The sequence below is a fragment of the Limulus polyphemus genome, unplaced genomic scaffold, assembly GCF_000517525.1.
Source record: "Limulus polyphemus unplaced genomic scaffold, Limulus_polyphemus-2.1.2 Scaffold2627, whole genome shotgun sequence".
In the NCBI taxonomy this organism is placed as follows: Eukaryota; Metazoa; Arthropoda; class Merostomata; order Xiphosura; family Limulidae; genus Limulus; species Limulus polyphemus.
This window is the reverse complement of record NW_013668237.1, coordinates 110,987-129,322: the sequence shown is the minus strand read 5'-3', so window position 1 is coordinate 129,322 and position 18,336 is coordinate 110,987. Positions and strand designations below refer to the sequence as shown.

At 32.7% G+C, this 18,336-nt stretch overlaps 1 protein-coding gene across 4 annotated transcripts in view; it reads left to right on the top strand.

The window, feature by feature from the left end:
- Window positions 1-18,336, top strand: part of LOC106467478 (cationic amino acid transporter 3-like) — a 70,819-nt gene that overhangs the window by 23,945 nt on the left and 28,538 nt on the right. For all 4 annotated transcript variants that reach the window (XM_013927837.2, XM_022395672.1, XM_022395670.1 and 1 more), the window contains 4 exons: window positions 5,927-6,066; window positions 7,583-7,712; window positions 12,383-12,605; window positions 13,207-13,346. In XM_013927837.2, the coding sequence (XP_013783291.1) occupies window positions 5,927-6,066; window positions 7,583-7,712; window positions 12,383-12,605; window positions 13,207-13,346 (633 nt within the window). The remainder of the gene's footprint in view (window positions 1-5,926; window positions 6,067-7,582; window positions 7,713-12,382; window positions 12,606-13,206; window positions 13,347-18,336) is intronic.

Here is an 18,336-nt window from a genome sequence, read left to right as displayed (position 1 = left end):
CTGATATTTTGCAAATGGTTTAAAACTCAGTGTACAAGTGACAACAATAAAACCCATATGTTGGTTGTGAAACAGGCTAAATACAATTTATCTCAATAAATACAGGGAAGCTATAACATTCTCACAGTTAGGGTCTCAATACACTGAAGAGAGGAATGTGACCAGAACTACTCTTTTAAGTGCTATAAAGTAATTTTCTTTGTAATTTATGGTGTCTGCATCATTTGGTAATCTCTTCTAACAGGATGTATCAAGTAACAAGGGGCAGGTGGTGTTTATTGAAACCAGCTGTACTGTAAACTATTACATACATTCGCTAGTAGTGGAAATTAGTTTTGTCTCCATAGTGAAACAACATACACAGACATATGTTGAAATAAACTTGTTTGAAAGTTCAAAGAAATGATATTCAAGTACCGAAAAGTTTTCTTACTATCATATGTACAGTAATGTTCAAATGTGCCCTCGCTGGGCTGAACGAGAGTGACCCCCAACAGGGGTGAGATAGTTTACGGAACACTACAAAGTTCACGCTGCTAACCCCACGGTTTATTCGGCACAATAAACAAAAGTACAGCTGCAATGAAACATAAACCTGAAATAAAAATATATTTATGAAACAAAATTAAAATGTTTTTACGTACATATATAAACATGAAATCCTAGTTAAAAATAAAAATACTTATTTAGTGTTTAGGTTTATTTACAAATATTATTATCGGGTCTTATATATTACTGGAAACCATAAGGAGAGTATGTGATTATTAAAAAAATTGAAAACAGATAAAATTTGCATTTTATGGAGATGAAATATTTGGGGATTTCAAAATAATGTTCGAAAACATAAAAAGTAATAAGTTCAGATCTGGAACAAATATAAATATTGTAATCATTTCTTATAAATATCATTTCCTAATGTAATTTTCCAAGATATTAAAGATCATAATGCAAAAAAACTAAATTTATCCAAAGTAACAGGCTTTATGTTTCTTAAGCTATGTACATTTATGAAAGTTCTCATGAAGTTTCAAACAACTTCATCCACTAATTTTATTGTTGGAATGAGATATAGCAAGACTTGCATTGGCTACTAAGAAAGCTAGTAGCCAGTGGTCATCGGGTTAATGTAGTCCTCCATGTTCTTACCAAAACCCCATTTGAATCCTTGCCCACTTTCTCCTTTTATCATCTCTCTCTCTTGATACCTATTTCCTTCTTGCTTTTTGTTGTTTCAGATCTGACCTTTATGCATCAGATGTCTCCTATCCTTTGTTTCACAGATCTTCCTTGATTTTATCCCCTGATCACACGTTTCTTCTTAAGACATGGATTGCTTACTAGGGAAATAGTATCTTTTCTTTCATATCTCGTCTGTTGACCTCTGCTTGTTACGTTCATACTGAACCTGATAATCTTTTGTGTTCGGCTAGGATGGTCAGGTGTTACTTGGAATCCATAGCTTCTTTTTGTGGTTGCCTCAATCGTTTATTCTTGCCATGGGACCCTTCTTCTTCGATGGATCTCTCGTTCTCTACACTTACTGGATGTATTTGGTAGCTCATCACAGGCTGAATCACATCAATTCTGCAACTTGACTTACTCTGTGACCTCACTTTTTGATGATCCTTGGATGAGATTCTCCAGGCTGAAATGTAGACTACACGTGACACCTTCATCTACCATTATCTCCACCATCTGTTTGATTCATTTCCATCTGGATTCCACCATACTTCAATCTACTCATCATTCTTGATGGATAAACACATCTTTTATATCCTTACCCATTTATACTATCAATCTCATTCACTTCTCAGAACCAACCCAATGGCTGATGTTGCCTCACTGGGTATACTTGCTTCCCTAAATCTGCATGAGACCTTATATTTATAGCAGATAATGTCTGTGATAATATCTCCCAAATGCATTAGGAATATGCTCTCCACCAGACAAGATCCAAATGCTGATGTTAAACTCTCTATCTTTATGGATTAAATTGAGATTTTGAAAATAAGAATGCCAAAGCTTTAAGTAAAAATAGTTGCATTAGAAACTTGTTTCAGATAAATATTTGTAGCAATAAACAAAATAAACGTAGGGATAAAGATAAAAAGAAAAATGGATTGATTTTGAAAACTTTTGTAAAAATCTAGATTCTGCTCTTGACAGGCCTGTTAAAATTTGCAATAAAACAATTATTTGAATTAAAAGATACAATACCTAGATATTTGTCAAAATATATGTTAAATTTTAAATTTAAACATATTCATTTCAAAGATTTAATTAAATTTAGATTAAAATGGAATCAAATACCAAAAAATAATCCTTTAGTAAAGGAAAAGAAAAATATTGTATATTTATAGGTTTTAAACATAAATTATATGATGATTTAGCTCTAACTTTCCTAATCCATAGAAGTGTTCAAGAAAACATTTTCTCCATTAAATCAGTTCAACCTATAATTAGTTTTAAATATAATAAACCTATAAGGCATCTTATCTTCAACAATAAAGAATTCATTGAAGAATTCAATCCAAAGAAGTTGATAAATTACCTCGTTACTGTAACAATAATGATTTTAAAGACCCATTTCACAGTCGTATTGTTACAGGTAATTTAGAGGTTATCAAGAACAAGGAATTACAATCAATATTGGGGAAAGGCATTAAATTCAGAATTTTAAAAAAGACTAAAAGTTTGAAATTTTAAAAGATTTGGAAAAATGTATTAATAATTATATTATCAAAGTAAGTAAAAAATCTTACTATCCTCCATGTTTCTTTTTTGAATGGAAATTATATTTATCAATTCCATAAAAAATGGATTAAGAACTTTAAATCTATCTCAATATAAAATAGATATTTCTTTCAGTGTCTTCAAAAATAAAATAAAAAAAGTTCAAGAACAGTTTATTATTACCCTGATTGTTAAAGCAGGATGTAATTTTGGCTTAAAATGTAAAAAATTATATGAACAAATTTTAACTAAAGAAATTAATATTAAAAGTACATTTACAAAAGTACTTTAAAAAAAAATACTATTATTACTAATGTAAAGTAATCCATTAAGAAATGGAATATACATACAGATTCTTCTTCTTCTATATTGCCATTTTTCTGTGAAATTCCACAATTGCATAAGAATCTCATTAAGTTCAGATTTAGAACTAATTCTTTAAATAAAGTTACTAAATATGTCTTTATTGTTCTTAATAGTATTCTGGATGTTGTGTGTGAAAAAATTAAAACACTATTTTCAAATAATCCAAATAATTATTTTTGGATTATTAAACCAACATTTCAGTTTGGGAACGTTTAAATAATTGAAATGTTTCAGATACAGCCAACTTTGTTTCTGTGCATGATTTTATTACACTGTATACTAAAACAGTATTCAGTGACTTGTTTAATAATTTTGTAAGTACAAAAATAAATATTCCAAAACTTCAGTTTACTAAAATTCAGTGTAAAAATATACTTCATTTAAGTATATAAACAAACAGTGGGTATTCCAATAGGAGTGAACTTCTTCAAATATAGTCAATTTGTATTTGTTCTTTTATGGAAACTCATTTCTGAAACAGGTTTCAAATCCTAACTTGTATACTTTTTGTTATATAAATGATTTAATCTCCATAAATAACTTGAATTTTACACCAAACTTGATATATCCAAAAGAACTTGCAACAGAAAAAAGCAATAGTAATGATGTTCATGCTAGCTATTTACACTTTAAAATTAATTTAGTAGAAGGCAAAGCAAAGCTGACTATTTTTGATAAAAGGTAGGAATTTGATTTTCCCATCTTTGTGTTATTCCACATATGATGTTAAAAGGCATCATTATTTTAATAGTTTGTAATAATGATAATGGTTTTAAGGATAATGTTATATTATTTATAAGTAAATTAAACATTAATGGTTACAAATTCTAGCAATTAAAAAAAATTATTACACTGTTTTATAATAGATATAAAATATTTAAAAAAATAAACTTTTGATACGGAAAATACCTTTTGTGTCACTAGAGGTCATTAGCTAAATTGAAAATTATAATTTTATTCAGTATACTGGAACAGAAAGACTAACTTCAAGCAGCTGGGCTCATCTCGGCTTTCCTGTGTTATACTTGAATAAATTTACAAGAGAAAGGGAGGAGTTTGGGAATATGAACTATGTAAGAAATATTAACATTTGTAGTTCTATTCAAGATTATTTTATTTTATTTCTTTTGTAAGGGGGCAGAGGCTGGGAGTTTCATATAATAGAAATGCTAGGGTGGTTTCATTTCTACTTTAGGTATTATAATAACTTTTAAGGGTAAGTGCCTTCCCACAAATGCCTGCAGACATTGAAAGGCAGTAGGAGTTGAGATATTGTGAGTGTAAGCACTCAACTCCTTACCTTTAATTAATCTTCCATGTTTGCTGGCTAGTTTAACATCAGCTTTTGGATGATGTCTGATAGATGGGATATTCCCAAAACATTTAGGAGCTGTTACCATAGGCGTTATCTGCTATAACTTTAAGGTGACAACTAAGACTACTAAAAATTTTTTAATGAATATTTTATATTAGGTTCATTATTGTTTTATTGTGCTGATTTTAGTCACCTATTAACAGTTAATGTAATTAATATTATTGAAGCTATTTATTTCATTATGGATATATATATATATATATATATTGTCATTTTATCATTCTAGACTGTACTTACTTTCCTGGGACTTTCATAGGAAAAAGCCAGCCCAATGACTGCCCACTTCCATGGCTCACTCCTGCAGGGTTTTCAGATTAGGTTTCACAGTAATCCCTTGAATTTTCTCTAGTAAAAGTCCTTTGTGGTGGTTAGGTTCATTCAGGTCTGGGCACCTCTTTGGTGTCTTCCCAATTCAAACCACACCTCCACCCCCCACCACCAAGGGGAGACCCTTGCCATTCACAATCACTGGGGGTTGTCAACTTGGAGAGTTTCTCACTAGTTGTATGATACAGAGAGAGTTTCAGAGATCAGCACAATGTGGTGAAAATTAGGGCAAGAGTGTTCATGTAAGTGTAGTGCAGGTCACCCCTTATTATATAGTATGCCAATATCCCTGTAGTTTTGACCACCTGGCTGGGGCTGTGTTCCTTTGGTGATTAAATTGTACCAAAACTGTACAGTTTGATTTTTGCCCAAGCTACACTACTCTTATTGTCCATCCAACCTGTTGTGTGCAAAAGCTCGGTTATCCATGTATTTTTCATCCATTCCTGTGGCACATGGGCTCATTTTGCCTTTCTCGTTTCCTACATCCATCTTGGCAAAGAGTATACCCTGCATGAGATGGATATGTTGTACCCCCGAGCGTTGCCCCTCAAGTAAACCCCCATTATATGGTGTCATGTTCCATGGTCTTTCTCTTTCTGTTGTTTTCTCAGAAGGGAGCTCATCTAGGTTTTCACAATTGTACTGGCCCCTCCACCACATCAGTTTAGGTTTATAGCTACTGTTTGCAGAGAGGTTAGTCAGTTCTGGAAATTAATGTTTTCTTTACCTGATGCTGCATTTCTGATAGATACTTCTCTGCACACCTTCCTACTCTTCTTCCCCACTATCAGTGCACATTAGTTTTGCTACATCTAAGAAGGAAACTAATTTTGAGAGTGAGTGCTCATGCAGATCTAATGCACAAGGATTATTGGTCACTGTTTTGTTGGATGATAATTGCATCATATACTAATGCAGTTCGCATCAAAAACACATATCTTAGGTGGAAGACAGTTCAAGGATAATGGCAAGTGCAAAATCTCAAAGGCAGATGTGCAAGGAATAACTACTGTGTGAAGAGAGATAAGTATCTATAGGAAATATATTTTCATGTAAGGAAAATGTCAAGTTATCTAATGAATTGTTGCCATTCTAATGTATTTTTCCTGTGTAACTTATCAGTGATGTTAGTCATCGGTGTGAAGGAATCATCTCGCTTCAACAATATTTTTGTGGTGTTGAATTTGTGTATTGTGCTGTTTGCTGTTATTGCTGGATCATTCAAAGCTGATATCCATAACTGGCAATTATCAAAATCTGAGGTAAGAAATTTGAAACTTGCCTCAGGTGGAAGGGTAGAAACAGTGATAATTGCAATTAAAAACCGCTAATTAGTTATAAAACTGTACTCCGCAGTTGATTGTAGATTGTTAAAAAAGAAAATCCGAACACTTCACAATTACTCTCATTACAACCAGTAAGCATCTTTCAATATTTAAATGAAAATAATAATTCTAACTCTGTTTCAACAATTTTCAATACAAACACATTTTAAAATTAATATTTTGTCATTTTATAACATTAACTTAGAATAGTTCATTCATAAAGAAAACTGCAAAAATGTTCCAAGTTTTACTTTTGTACAGCTCCAAAAAGTCTTGCTTATATACAACAAATTACTAATTTTTAAGAATTTTTTTACCCATCCCAAAATATAGGTTTATATTTGCTAAAAATTTTATCTTTCCGTGAGAATATAAGTAGCCATGTTTTGTTTCTCATGATTTTCCTTCCAAGTTTGAATTATTATTATTAGAACTCTTCATTCCCACCATTTTATGATGTCACAGCAAGCGATCTAAATAATCACTTATGAAGAACAGCTTTGAAAGTAGCCACAAGTAAAATTGAATTACCATTTGTTAAAGCAGATTATAAGCTATTTATGTCATTGTAAAATGAATAAAATGCTTTGAGCATTAATTTATGGTTTCATGGGACTATACCAATCTCACGTAAAGATGATCAATGAAACATAGAAGGAAGATCAGTAAACTTAAGATCAAACCATAGACCTGAGAATGTTTTTACAGTTTCTTTAGATGTTCTTTTTCATTACTGGTTTTATTAGCTTGAAAGTTATGGAAACTTTTGTATGACACAACATCAGATATGCTTAGTTAGGTTTAGCAAGTACAGTAAGCCATGGAAAAATATTCCAGTGACTCAAATTCTTGTGTATTGAATATTATTGTTAAGTTTATTATATTCAAACAACATAAGTAACTAAAATAATATATTATTTATTGTATTAGATATAAATTGATGTTGATCAAAACTAGTTATTTAGCCTGAAAAGGGTAATGCTGATGTCATTCTGAAAGATCAGTTCATAGGTGACAGTAAGTTTTTTTCAGTTTTTACCGACCTTCCAGTGGCACAGCGGTATGTCTGTGGACTTGCAATGCTAGAAACATGGTTTTGATACCTGTGGTGAGCAGAGCACAGATAGCCCATTTTGTAGCTTTGTGCTTAACTTCAAACAACCAAACCAGTTTTTACAATCTTTATTATGATTTATAGCTAGAAGTGTTGGTGCTGCATATGGTAAAATAAAGTATTAAAAGAAATATGTTAATGAATGTCAACAAAGTTGAATCTGATTGGTTATATAAAACATAATTTTCTGGTTAACTATGAAATAAATTTTTTGTTCAAGTAAAAATTTAATTTTTTTTTCAAATGTAATTTTCAAAATTAAAATGTAGGTATCTAAACTTAGAAAGTTCAAGTAAAATTAATTTAGATATGCTAATTATGTTCATTTTCAATATGTAGATACCTTCTACTAATAAAAGCTACAACTATGGTGATGGGGGATTTTTTCCTTATGGATTCTCAGGAATGATGCGAGGAGCTGCTACATGTTTCTATGCTTTTGTAGGTTTTGATATTATTGCAACAACAGGTAAGGCTGTGATACAAGGTTTAAGTTTGTGTTTGTAAGTGTTTTACTATGCAGTTAATCTCTGCTTCAATGTGAACTGCTTTGAGTAAAAAGATAACTAAAAATATGAGCACTCATTTTTACAATAAAATTCCATTGGATTTGATTCAATAATTTCAAATATTGAGAATATTTTCTCTCATTTCAAATTATGTTAAATCTTTTGTATTGAATATTCTATATTTGTAAGATGTAGAACTTCTTGTACTTTCTTTTCATAATAAGTGTAATGCTGTTCTATAAATTTCCATCAATAAAATATTTTACTTATATTTTGATTAAAAATTGTAGTTGAGCTTCAACTAATTGATGTAAAAAGTTGAAATGAAATTACTTGTTTACTAACTCTACAGGACTCATTTTTGTGATTTATGAATTAGTCTGTTTTTTCTTCCCATTCTTGATCACTGGTGCATTTTAAGTTTACTGTTAAATATTGTAATCAAATATTTATATATACTATAAACCCACAACTGAAAGGAGTATTGAATTCTTACATCTGTTATTAAATTGCTGACATAGTGTGTGTATGTATATGAACACACACAAACTTTTCAGATTGCAATGCCACACATTAGTACTGTTTTTTACTATGTAATTATAAAAGACAGATAAATATAGTTTTTCAAATTACAACATACCTTGGTTAGAGGGGTACCTGAAAAAGTAGGATTTGCTCAACAGTATAGGTACACAATTTATTAAATGTGACATCTTTTTGAAAGTATCTTATCCAAAGAAACAAAATTAAGAGAAGATATCCACTTCTCAAATCCACAAATTCCTGCATGTTAAAATATCATTCATCATGTTTAACCAGTTGTTTGAAGGTGGTTGTGTCTAATGCCACCTGACCCAAGTGCCACGGTGGAAGTTGAACCAGGCCAACTGGCTCTCTTTCACCTCCCTCTCAGAACTTGATCCCACTTTCGTCAATCTTCCATCTATTAATGACTGCATAGAGACAGTAACTGATTGTATCATTCATGCAGCTGTTCGTTATATACCTAAAACCTTGACACGTTTCCCATGGTATTCTTGTCCATGGTGGTCTCCAACCTGCCAGCAGACATAAAAGGCTCAGAAACGGGCCTGGGATACCTTTTACAGATACCCCACTCTTTCTAACCACATTGCTTTCCAGCGGACCCATGCTCAGTAGGTCAGACATCAAAGCCAAAAGGGATCTTTGATTAAGTTCACAACTAGCATCCCTTCTACCACCAGTTCCAAAGTCATATGGGACGAGATTTGGAAACTTAATGAAAGGTATGCTTCCTATCTCCTTTCCATCTTGCTCTCCAGTGGCCAGGAAGTTGCTGATGTACAGGTCATTGCTGATACTCTCAGCAAGGTCTTTTCTTGTGCATCCAGCACTTCTGTTTTTTCCCCTGCCTTCTTGGCCATCAAGTCTCAAGCAGAGCAGTCGCCTATTTCCTTTCGGGCAGATAGTCTCTATGACTGTAATCACCCCCTTACACTAGTGGAACTTGAAATTGCTCTTCATCAGTCTAACAGTACATCGGTTGGAGATGCTGCACCATCTCTCTCCTGCTTCTCTTACTCTTCTTCTGGTTGTTTTTAACTGTATATGGCAGGAGAACATTTTTCCTGATGTTTAGTACCAGGATATTGTCCTCCCTTTTTCTAAACCTGGAAAGGATCACAAGATTCCATCTAATTATTGCCCAATTGCTTTGACTAACTGTCTCTGTAAGGTCTTGGAGAGGATGGTTAATACTTGTCTTGATTGGTTCTTTTATCAAACAACCTACTCTCACCCACCCAGTGTGGGTTCCATCAACAGCACTTCACCGTGGACCACCTGATTTGACTTGAGACCTCGATCAGGGAAGCCTTTCTCAAGAAGGAACATTTTGTTTCTGTTATGTTTTTTTTCTTGAGAAGGCTTCTGACACTACGTGGAGGTACAACATTTTGTGGGACCTTCACTGATATGGGTTGCATGGCCATCTATCCATTTTTATTAAGAACTTTTTACTTGACAGGTGATTCCAAGTCTGTGTGGGCTTGACACTTTCCTGTCCTTTACACACAGGAACTTGGAGTCCCTCAGGGCTGTGTCTTGAGTGTCACACTTTTCAGTATTTAGATCAATGCTATCAGTACACAACTTCCTCCTACTGTTGCAAATGGACTCTGTCGATGACATCCACATCTCATGTCATCATCGACCATGATTTTTATTGAGCAGCAGCTTCAGACTTCCCTCAATCGCTTGTTAAAGTGGACTTCAGTAAACGTTTTTACCTTTTCTTTTTCCAAAACCATTTGCATGCATTTTTGCCACCAACGTGGTCTACACCCCAATCCCAAGCTCTGTCTAAGTGATGTTGTTCTTCTCATGGTTTCTGAGGCAAAGTTTCTTGCGGATTATCTTTAACCATAAGCTTACTTTCATTTCTCACATAAAGCACCTACTTGTCAAGTGTACAAGCATACTGAACATCCTTTGTGTCCTCTGTTCCACCTCTTAGGGAGTGGGTTGATGTTCTATGCTCAAGATCTCTCATGCCATCATTTGATCCAAATTGGACTATCGGTCTCTGGTCTATGGCCTGCCAGGATCTCAGCCTTGAAAATGCTGGACCTCATTCACAATCTGTGTCTTTGGCCCTGCACAGGGGCTTTTCACACTTTGCCAGTCCAGAGTTTGTACACTGACTCCCATGAACCCCTTTTCACCTCTGCCATTTGCAATTTTCTCTGCAGTATGCTACCAAGCTTTGATCCTTACCACAGCATCCCACCTGGGATTATGTCTTTCTTCCTCAGTGGGCTGTGCTCTTTCAGAATAGACTATCTGCCATTCCTACCCGATTGGAAGTACTGTCTTCTTTTTGCCAAACATCTTTTGACCAATCTTTCTATTCCCACTAGGAGGGCTGCAATGCAGAAAACAGTTTTTCCATTAAAACTAAACTAGTGGCTGATTTACATAACTTGGTTTTTTATCCTGCTATTGGACATGTTTATAACCAACAGAATGTCAAAGAAAGCTACAGACATTTCTTATAATACAGAGGGTATGAAAGGAATGTCAGTGTGGGTGAAACCAATGTAGTAATACCTCAATAAAACAAGAAGATAAATAGTTGAGATTTTATATTCTAGCTTGTCATTATCTATAGCATGTGTTTCTAATTGATTGAGAAATTTGAAGCCCCCTAGTCAGTGATACGTCACAGTGCCAACAAGAGATTCGGATTGATAATTTATTTAAATATCTTCTTTTGAAATTGAAACTTAGGTAATATAAAAAGTTAAATTATAGACTATGTTTCGATGGCAAGTTTATTGACATACATTGATAATAAAGTAGTTTGATTAAGTTTTAAATATAACTGTAAACATGGTCAACGTGTACACTTTGATCCACTTTTATCCAGAGGGTTAAGGGTTGTGTCATCCATATGGTGCATAATCATTTGGAAACAAAGGCAAGTTAACATGCTTCTTGACCTTGTTGCACTCCAGTGGCACACCAGTATATCTGTACTTACAATGCTAGAAACTGGGTTTTGATACCCATGGTGAGCAGAGCACAGATAGCCCATTGTGTAGCTTTGTGCTTAACAACAAACAAACTTGACCTAGTTGTGAATATATAGTCAATTGGTTTTAAAATTAAGTTTTAATTGTCAGCTTGAGGGCAAGTTGAAACAGAGTAGGAAGGGCAAATATGATATGCTGATATTTATGTTTTCTATCTGTTTTATTTATGTAGGACTTTTGAAAATTTTTGTTTATTCTGAATCTATGCATTGTTGGCATAAACACATGATCCAGAAAACTGTTATATTGGTATAGTTACCTTTGTGTTTTTGTTGTTATCTAGGAATATTGTTGAAACTTCACATATTGTATAGGATAGTCGAATGATAGCACTGTCCTTTATATCTAGAGAGGTTACAACCGTTTTATGTGGTAAGAGAATGGCAGTTAGGTGTAACAGTCTATTGGTTATTTTTTTCTCAGAATAGATTACACACAGTTCTGTTGGTTATACATGAATAGTTCAGTCCCTATAGTGGGTCAATGGTAAATTTACAGACGTGCATTGCTAGAATCTGTTGTTAAATTCCCTGCAATTGACAGAATGCAGATAGCTGATTGAGTAGCTTTGTGCTGAAACAAACCTACACTAATAGTTCAATGGATATACATTTTGATAGATTGTCATAATTGAATAATTCACAGGACCAGCTGGAAGGTGATTTTCCAGTATTTTGTGCAAATAAGAACAATGTTTCTTTGCTCTGCATTATAAATAAAGATTGTTGCCCACTTTATATAACATGTTGAGTCTGTTTATTATCTCATTCATTTAGTTAAATTCAGTTTAACTCTGATTATTTTGTATCTGTGCAATACTTGTGTATAAATCAGTTAATCTGAGAATAGTATAACACAAGTAATGTTGCTCATACCTGTAAAGGTTATAGAGCAACCCTTTAATTGTATGTGTAATTGTAGATTTAGATAATGGAATGTAAAATAGAAATTATTTGTATACTTTTTAAGAATTTTAGTGAGTGTTAATTATCATGTATTGAAAAGTTTGAAATAAGACAACTTTGTGTCTGTTTTTTTTACTATATTTGTGTTAGGTGAGGAGGTTTATAACCCTCAAAAAGCAATTCCCTTCAGTATCATCTTGTCTCTGTTGGTGACATTTCTATCATATTTTGGAGTATCAAGTGTGCAAACTCTGATGTGGCCATATTGGGACCAGAATCGAGCAGCTCCTCTTCCTTATGTGTTTGAAATGGTTGAGTGGCATATAGCCAAGTGGATTATTTCTGTTGGTGCTTTGGCTGGTTTGTCGGCAAGGTATTCTGTTCTCTAAACTTAGAAAATATTTTGAAGTTCATGTAAATTGAGATCAGGAGAGATTCAAATCTGCAGACGTGAAGGTTGGAAAGGTGCCTAGTTATAATTTTAATTTCTTCAGGAAATTTCAAAAATAACTGGTATTAAAAGTAACTTTATTTTATAGAGAACAGCCACTATGAATTTTTACTGTAATGACTTAATATTTCCTGAAGTAATTTGGTGCATTATCTAGTTCATAATTATATTGCCACTAGTATGTTCAGATTTTGACAAGAAGAAAAATTAGTTTTAAAATTTATGTTCAGACTTAAGTTTTTAATCTTGGTTTATATTTTGTAATCTCACTTTGATGTTTTTGATAGCTCTTCATGTACAATAGTGGATTTTGGAGGGAAGGGGTCAGAATCTACATTGTACAATTATAAAAAAAAAAAAATGTTTTTAAGGAAGTCGGAAATGAAGATTGTATTATGTCTTTATGTATTTTAATGTATGATGATAGGAAAGAAAAAAGTCTCCTGTACCTCACTTTATATAGTAGGTGCTTGAAACTTCATAATTTCTTTTATTTTTCATGATGACATGTAAATTTTTTTAGTCTTTTAGGTGCAATGTTTCCTCTTCCAAGAATACTGTATGCAATGGCCACTGATGGGCTTATTTTTCAACAGCTGGCTACTGTCCATGACCGATTCAAGACTCCAGTTATAGCCACAGTCATATCGGGAAGTTTTGCTGGTGAGTGATTTTAGGCTATAAAAGGTTTAATTAAAGTAATTTTGGTTATAATTTAGGAGATATATATTCATTTATGGTAATGAGTATTAAGGGCATTACAGACTTTTCTAAGAAATAGTAATTTTCAAATAATCTAAAATAAATAGTTAAAAATGTGTGTGAACATCAGCAGTTAAATAAAAAGGTATTCGAGCTTATTCTTAATTACTTAATATTTATATACTACTGTGCAAATAATCATTTATAAAAATATTGAATTGATACACTGCTAGTGAAGGCTTATTATAGGGTTTCATTTGAAAATAACTAATTGCTTAAATCGTTTATGCCATATCTAACACAAAATTTTTAAAGTTGCTACTCTTGCATTGCTGTTTGTTACACAAGATGCATTTTTTAAGAGAAGAAAATATAACTGACCTTGTGCCTTAGTAACTCTCTCAACACGGGCTGTGTCAATTTGACCAACCATGTGACCTCTTTGTACTCATTTGAAGTCTTTATAGATTTAATACTTTTAACATCCAATATAGTGTGTATATCTTCATGAAATTTGGCAGTCTTTCACATACAAAAAATCATATTTTTTTAGTGAAGTATTTTTAATAAACTAAAATAAAGATTTGTCCATGAATATATTGAGTACTTGTTTTGAATAGTCTGTGTACAAAGTGATTTTCATGTTAAGATTAAAAATAATTTTCTTCAACTCAATAATCTCAAATTTCTATTCTGTAATCACTAAAACCTCCTAAATACATTTCAAACATTTGTTTTCAGTAAAACTTAAAACTTCATATGTTATTTTCTCTACCCTATTTCTAAACGAGATCATTCAATTTGACCAACCTCATAACCACCAAAACAAAATCTAAATAAATCTGAATTACCCTTTTTTATTTCTATAATGACTTCAAATGTAGCATTAAACTACATTCATTTTTCCTAAGTAGCTTCAAACTCATAACTATATACATCTACTTATAATTCAATTTTATTGTTTTATTGCACTTTGAGCTATGTCTAACTACTACTTGCACCATTATAAGTTGTAAATCACTTGGGGAATGTGGAGCTCACTTTATGCTATTGATTTACCTTACCCACTAGCTGTTTGCATGCATGCATGCCTCATGAAACATTTTTATTATATTATTATTTATTTTACCTAGTCTAATCTTAACTAACCTAAAAAGATCTATTTTAGTTACTTTTATAATAATAAATAAAGAATAAACATGAAAAACCAGAAATAAAGTACTTACCCCGTCTTCTTTTTTCTTACTGTTGATTATCGATGAAACTTAACCCTAGTTTTTTATATTAATGGTAGTAATGCACTAAATAATTTTGATTTTATTAAACAATGCACAAAAGAACATAGACTAATAACATTCACAAAGTAGACAATTTCCCCTAACTCTTAAAAATTTTCTAGTTTTCTAACTATGCAACAAGAACTGCTACAAATTCATCCAAGCTAGTTGCTAACTTTCCCACAGGAATGAATCTTGTACTCTTGAGTAGAATTGACACTTATCTGCTCAGAACATAATATTATGCAATATGTCATTTGATAGATGAAAACTTTGGCTTTCTAATGGTTATAGGTAATATGTAATTAAATGTAAGAGAGAACTATTAACAAAGCCTGAAAGATAGGATGTGACATGTAGGTGTGGCAGGAGGGGTGTGATTTATTATATCATAGCTCTGTAACCAAACAAAATAGAAGGCTATAAAAATTATGGTTTCTCTGAGCAGTGATGATATTATAGGGAGCAGTTTATGTTTAATTTCATACATTTTGAAGGGGGTGGTGAATAAAACAGAGAAGAGAAGATACCTTGAGAAAATGTGCTACATATGTAACACTAGGGGAAGTTCAGGATTTTTTTTTATTTCTTTATAGAATTAAGATCTTAAATACTTATATACTATTAAATAATGGATTATTAGCTAAGTGTTTATGCCATATTAATTGGTAGAACATGAACAAAAAGTAGTTTAATAAAATTTTGAATGTAAGACACTAAAACCTTGTGTCATGTGCAGTAAAGGATGCCCATCAAGAAAGTGTTAACAATAAGTTAAGATTAAAATAAATCTATTCCTTGGCATTTTTGTATGAACAAATGCATGAACAATTCTTTTACCATTCCAATAAATAGAAATATATGTTTGAAAATGTAGTTCTGACAAGGTACCTTACTTCTTCTCACATACATAGCTATTCTCGTTCATTGCTGCCCTCTATTTGCACAAGCCTTTCACTCCTATGTACCCCCTCAGTTCACGTGGTTTAACTGATTTATGCATATAAATCATCATGCAACAAACCTCCACCAATAGACATGCCCCCCACACACATGACTCATGTGACTCCCTCAATGCTATTCTACCTAACTATTATTTTTTGTTTGGCAGTGCTCGTGTTCAGATGTTTGTGCTCTCTTCAAGTGTTTTTTTTTCCTATAAATTTCTCTCAACAAGTTTACTATTTATTATACAATAGTGATATTTGTAACTTACTCCAAAGTGGAATTATTTTATATTTCTACCCAGTTACTGATCTTAATACTTTTTCTTTCTGCCAACACGGATGTATTTGGTTATTCATTTTCAATTATGCAATTCCAAATTCTAAGTTACCACTTTGGGGGTTATATCTTTTATCAGACGGGCTTCAAGTGGTGATCCTCCATGGGGTATTTTCAGCTTTACTTCACTGGGAGATTCATCTTCCAATGAGCTGACCTTAGTTAGATTGGTCAATACTCATAGTCAAGTTCAGGTTAGAAGTTGGAGCTTAGTGGTATACTTTGTCCTATAATATTAGATTGGGCTTAACATGAGTCTTTATTATTTTGGGATTACTTGTAGTTCATCTTGCTGGTGTGTCATGGATTGGGTTGACTATATTGTTTTTTCAATGCATCATATCTCATACATATGTTATTGTCAATACACTCTTACTTAATTTTATGATATAATGTCTATTTCATTTTCAATATTATTTATATTACATTTTTATTATTTTTTACATTTCATTTTTGTTATTATTTATCTTTTATACTTCTTCATATTAACTTTGCTTGTGTGGACCCCTCGAGACAGGGTCCGTACAAATTTCTACGGATATTGTGCAAAGTTATTGTTAGGTTAGGGTTTTTTTTATTTGAACTTAGTGATATACTTTGTCCTACTAAGTTCAACTAGGCTTAACAAATTTGTTATTTTCAGTTTACCTGTAGTTCATCTTACTGATAAATTTATAATTAAGTTTAGTATCTTGTTTTTCTTCAACACATAACATATAATACATATGTTTATTTCACTACACACTTCCTTAAATTTACATTATATTGACCTTTGTTTTTTCGTAATTCTTTATAATTTATACTTTTTATACTCCTATAATTTATATTCCTGGGGCCAGAGTCTGCCCTACCTTCTTCTGATATTGCTTGCTTTTCTCCTACAACTGTCAAACCCATTTAGGATGACTTAGATTTTGTCCGTTTCCTCCACCTCATTATAACTTGCCTTCCCAGGGATCCACTGCAGAATATACTAGGCCTACCTCAGCCTTTTTTTTACATGTATCACAGTATAATTTTCTCCTACTTCTCCAGACATTGTTTCATGATGAACATTTTTGTCTTTTTTGGGCAAGGGAACTTGTATGCCTTGCCTTACACAGGATTTGGGTCATTTTCTTTAACTTACCATCAGGCAGATTTTCTTTTTGATTCTATGTACTTCAGATCTATTGCCTGTATGTGGGGAAGTCTCTGTTCATCCTATCCGTTTTATCTTCCACCTAGTTTTACAGCTTCGTCTTACCCTATCAACTCTCATACTGAACATGTCTACCTTACACCTCCATTCTTAGGTGTTCCACTTGTATCTAGGGTATTTTAATGGGGTACTTCCTCTTCCTTCCCTACATGTTGGGGTGTTACCATCTTTAGTTCTTTCCTTCCACATGTGACTTCTTTGCTTTTGGGTTCTTCTGGGGTGAAACACTGTTGTATACCATTTGTTTACCATCCACATTTGATAGCGACATATGGTCAGCTCTTTTTCTCCAATATTTCCTCACAGAGTGTTCCTACTCCCTCACTCAGTTCGTCTCAAGTGTGCTTACCTATGTTGTAGGTCACAGTGGGTGAACTTGGTTGTTGCTCCACTTCTTCCTCTTGCAATACCCCTCGATGTCTTTATGCCGAGGATGTTACTGCATTTGGGGTGGTTCTAGTCAGTTTGATTTGATGGGGATGTTTATGTACTTAATTCTGCTCACATGTACCCTGTTCACAGATCATTGATGGGATTTCTCTCTCTGGTTGGCTGAAATTGAGGTGAAGATGGTATGATCTTCTTTCCTACCCCTATATGGATGTCATTTCCTGGCAGTTGAGTTTTATAAATAGGTGTTGTTGTTGCTTTCATTCGTACAAAAATCTCAGTTCTGTGCTGTTGTATTTATTCAAAATATATATAGTGGTATAATTGGTTATGGTAAAAAGATACACAAGTTTTATTACTGTATATAATAAGCAATTTCTGTCTTCATGTCATGCTCCTTTTATGGTGATGGTCTACAATTTAAATCATTGCTTAGCAACAAAACTACCAACTAGGATTTTTGTTAGGCCAACTGTGTTGTTTATGTTGAATGCTTAATATACATGTTGTTTTATTAGAAAGGTTTTTTTTATTATTTTTTTTTAATAAATTCGGTGATATAACAGCAAAATAGTTTAATTAAGAAATGATTTAGATTTAGAATTGGTCATTTTTCTTTTATGAGAAGTTTTATGCACTTGCACCTAGGGTAAGTTTTTGCAACTACGTATTTACTTCAGATTTAATTGCAAAACAAATAGTACTTTCGAATAGTTGACTATTCTTCTTTAGGAGAACAAAGAAGAAGAATAGTCAACTATTAGAAAGCTCTCTTTGTTTTGCAATTAAATCTGAAGTA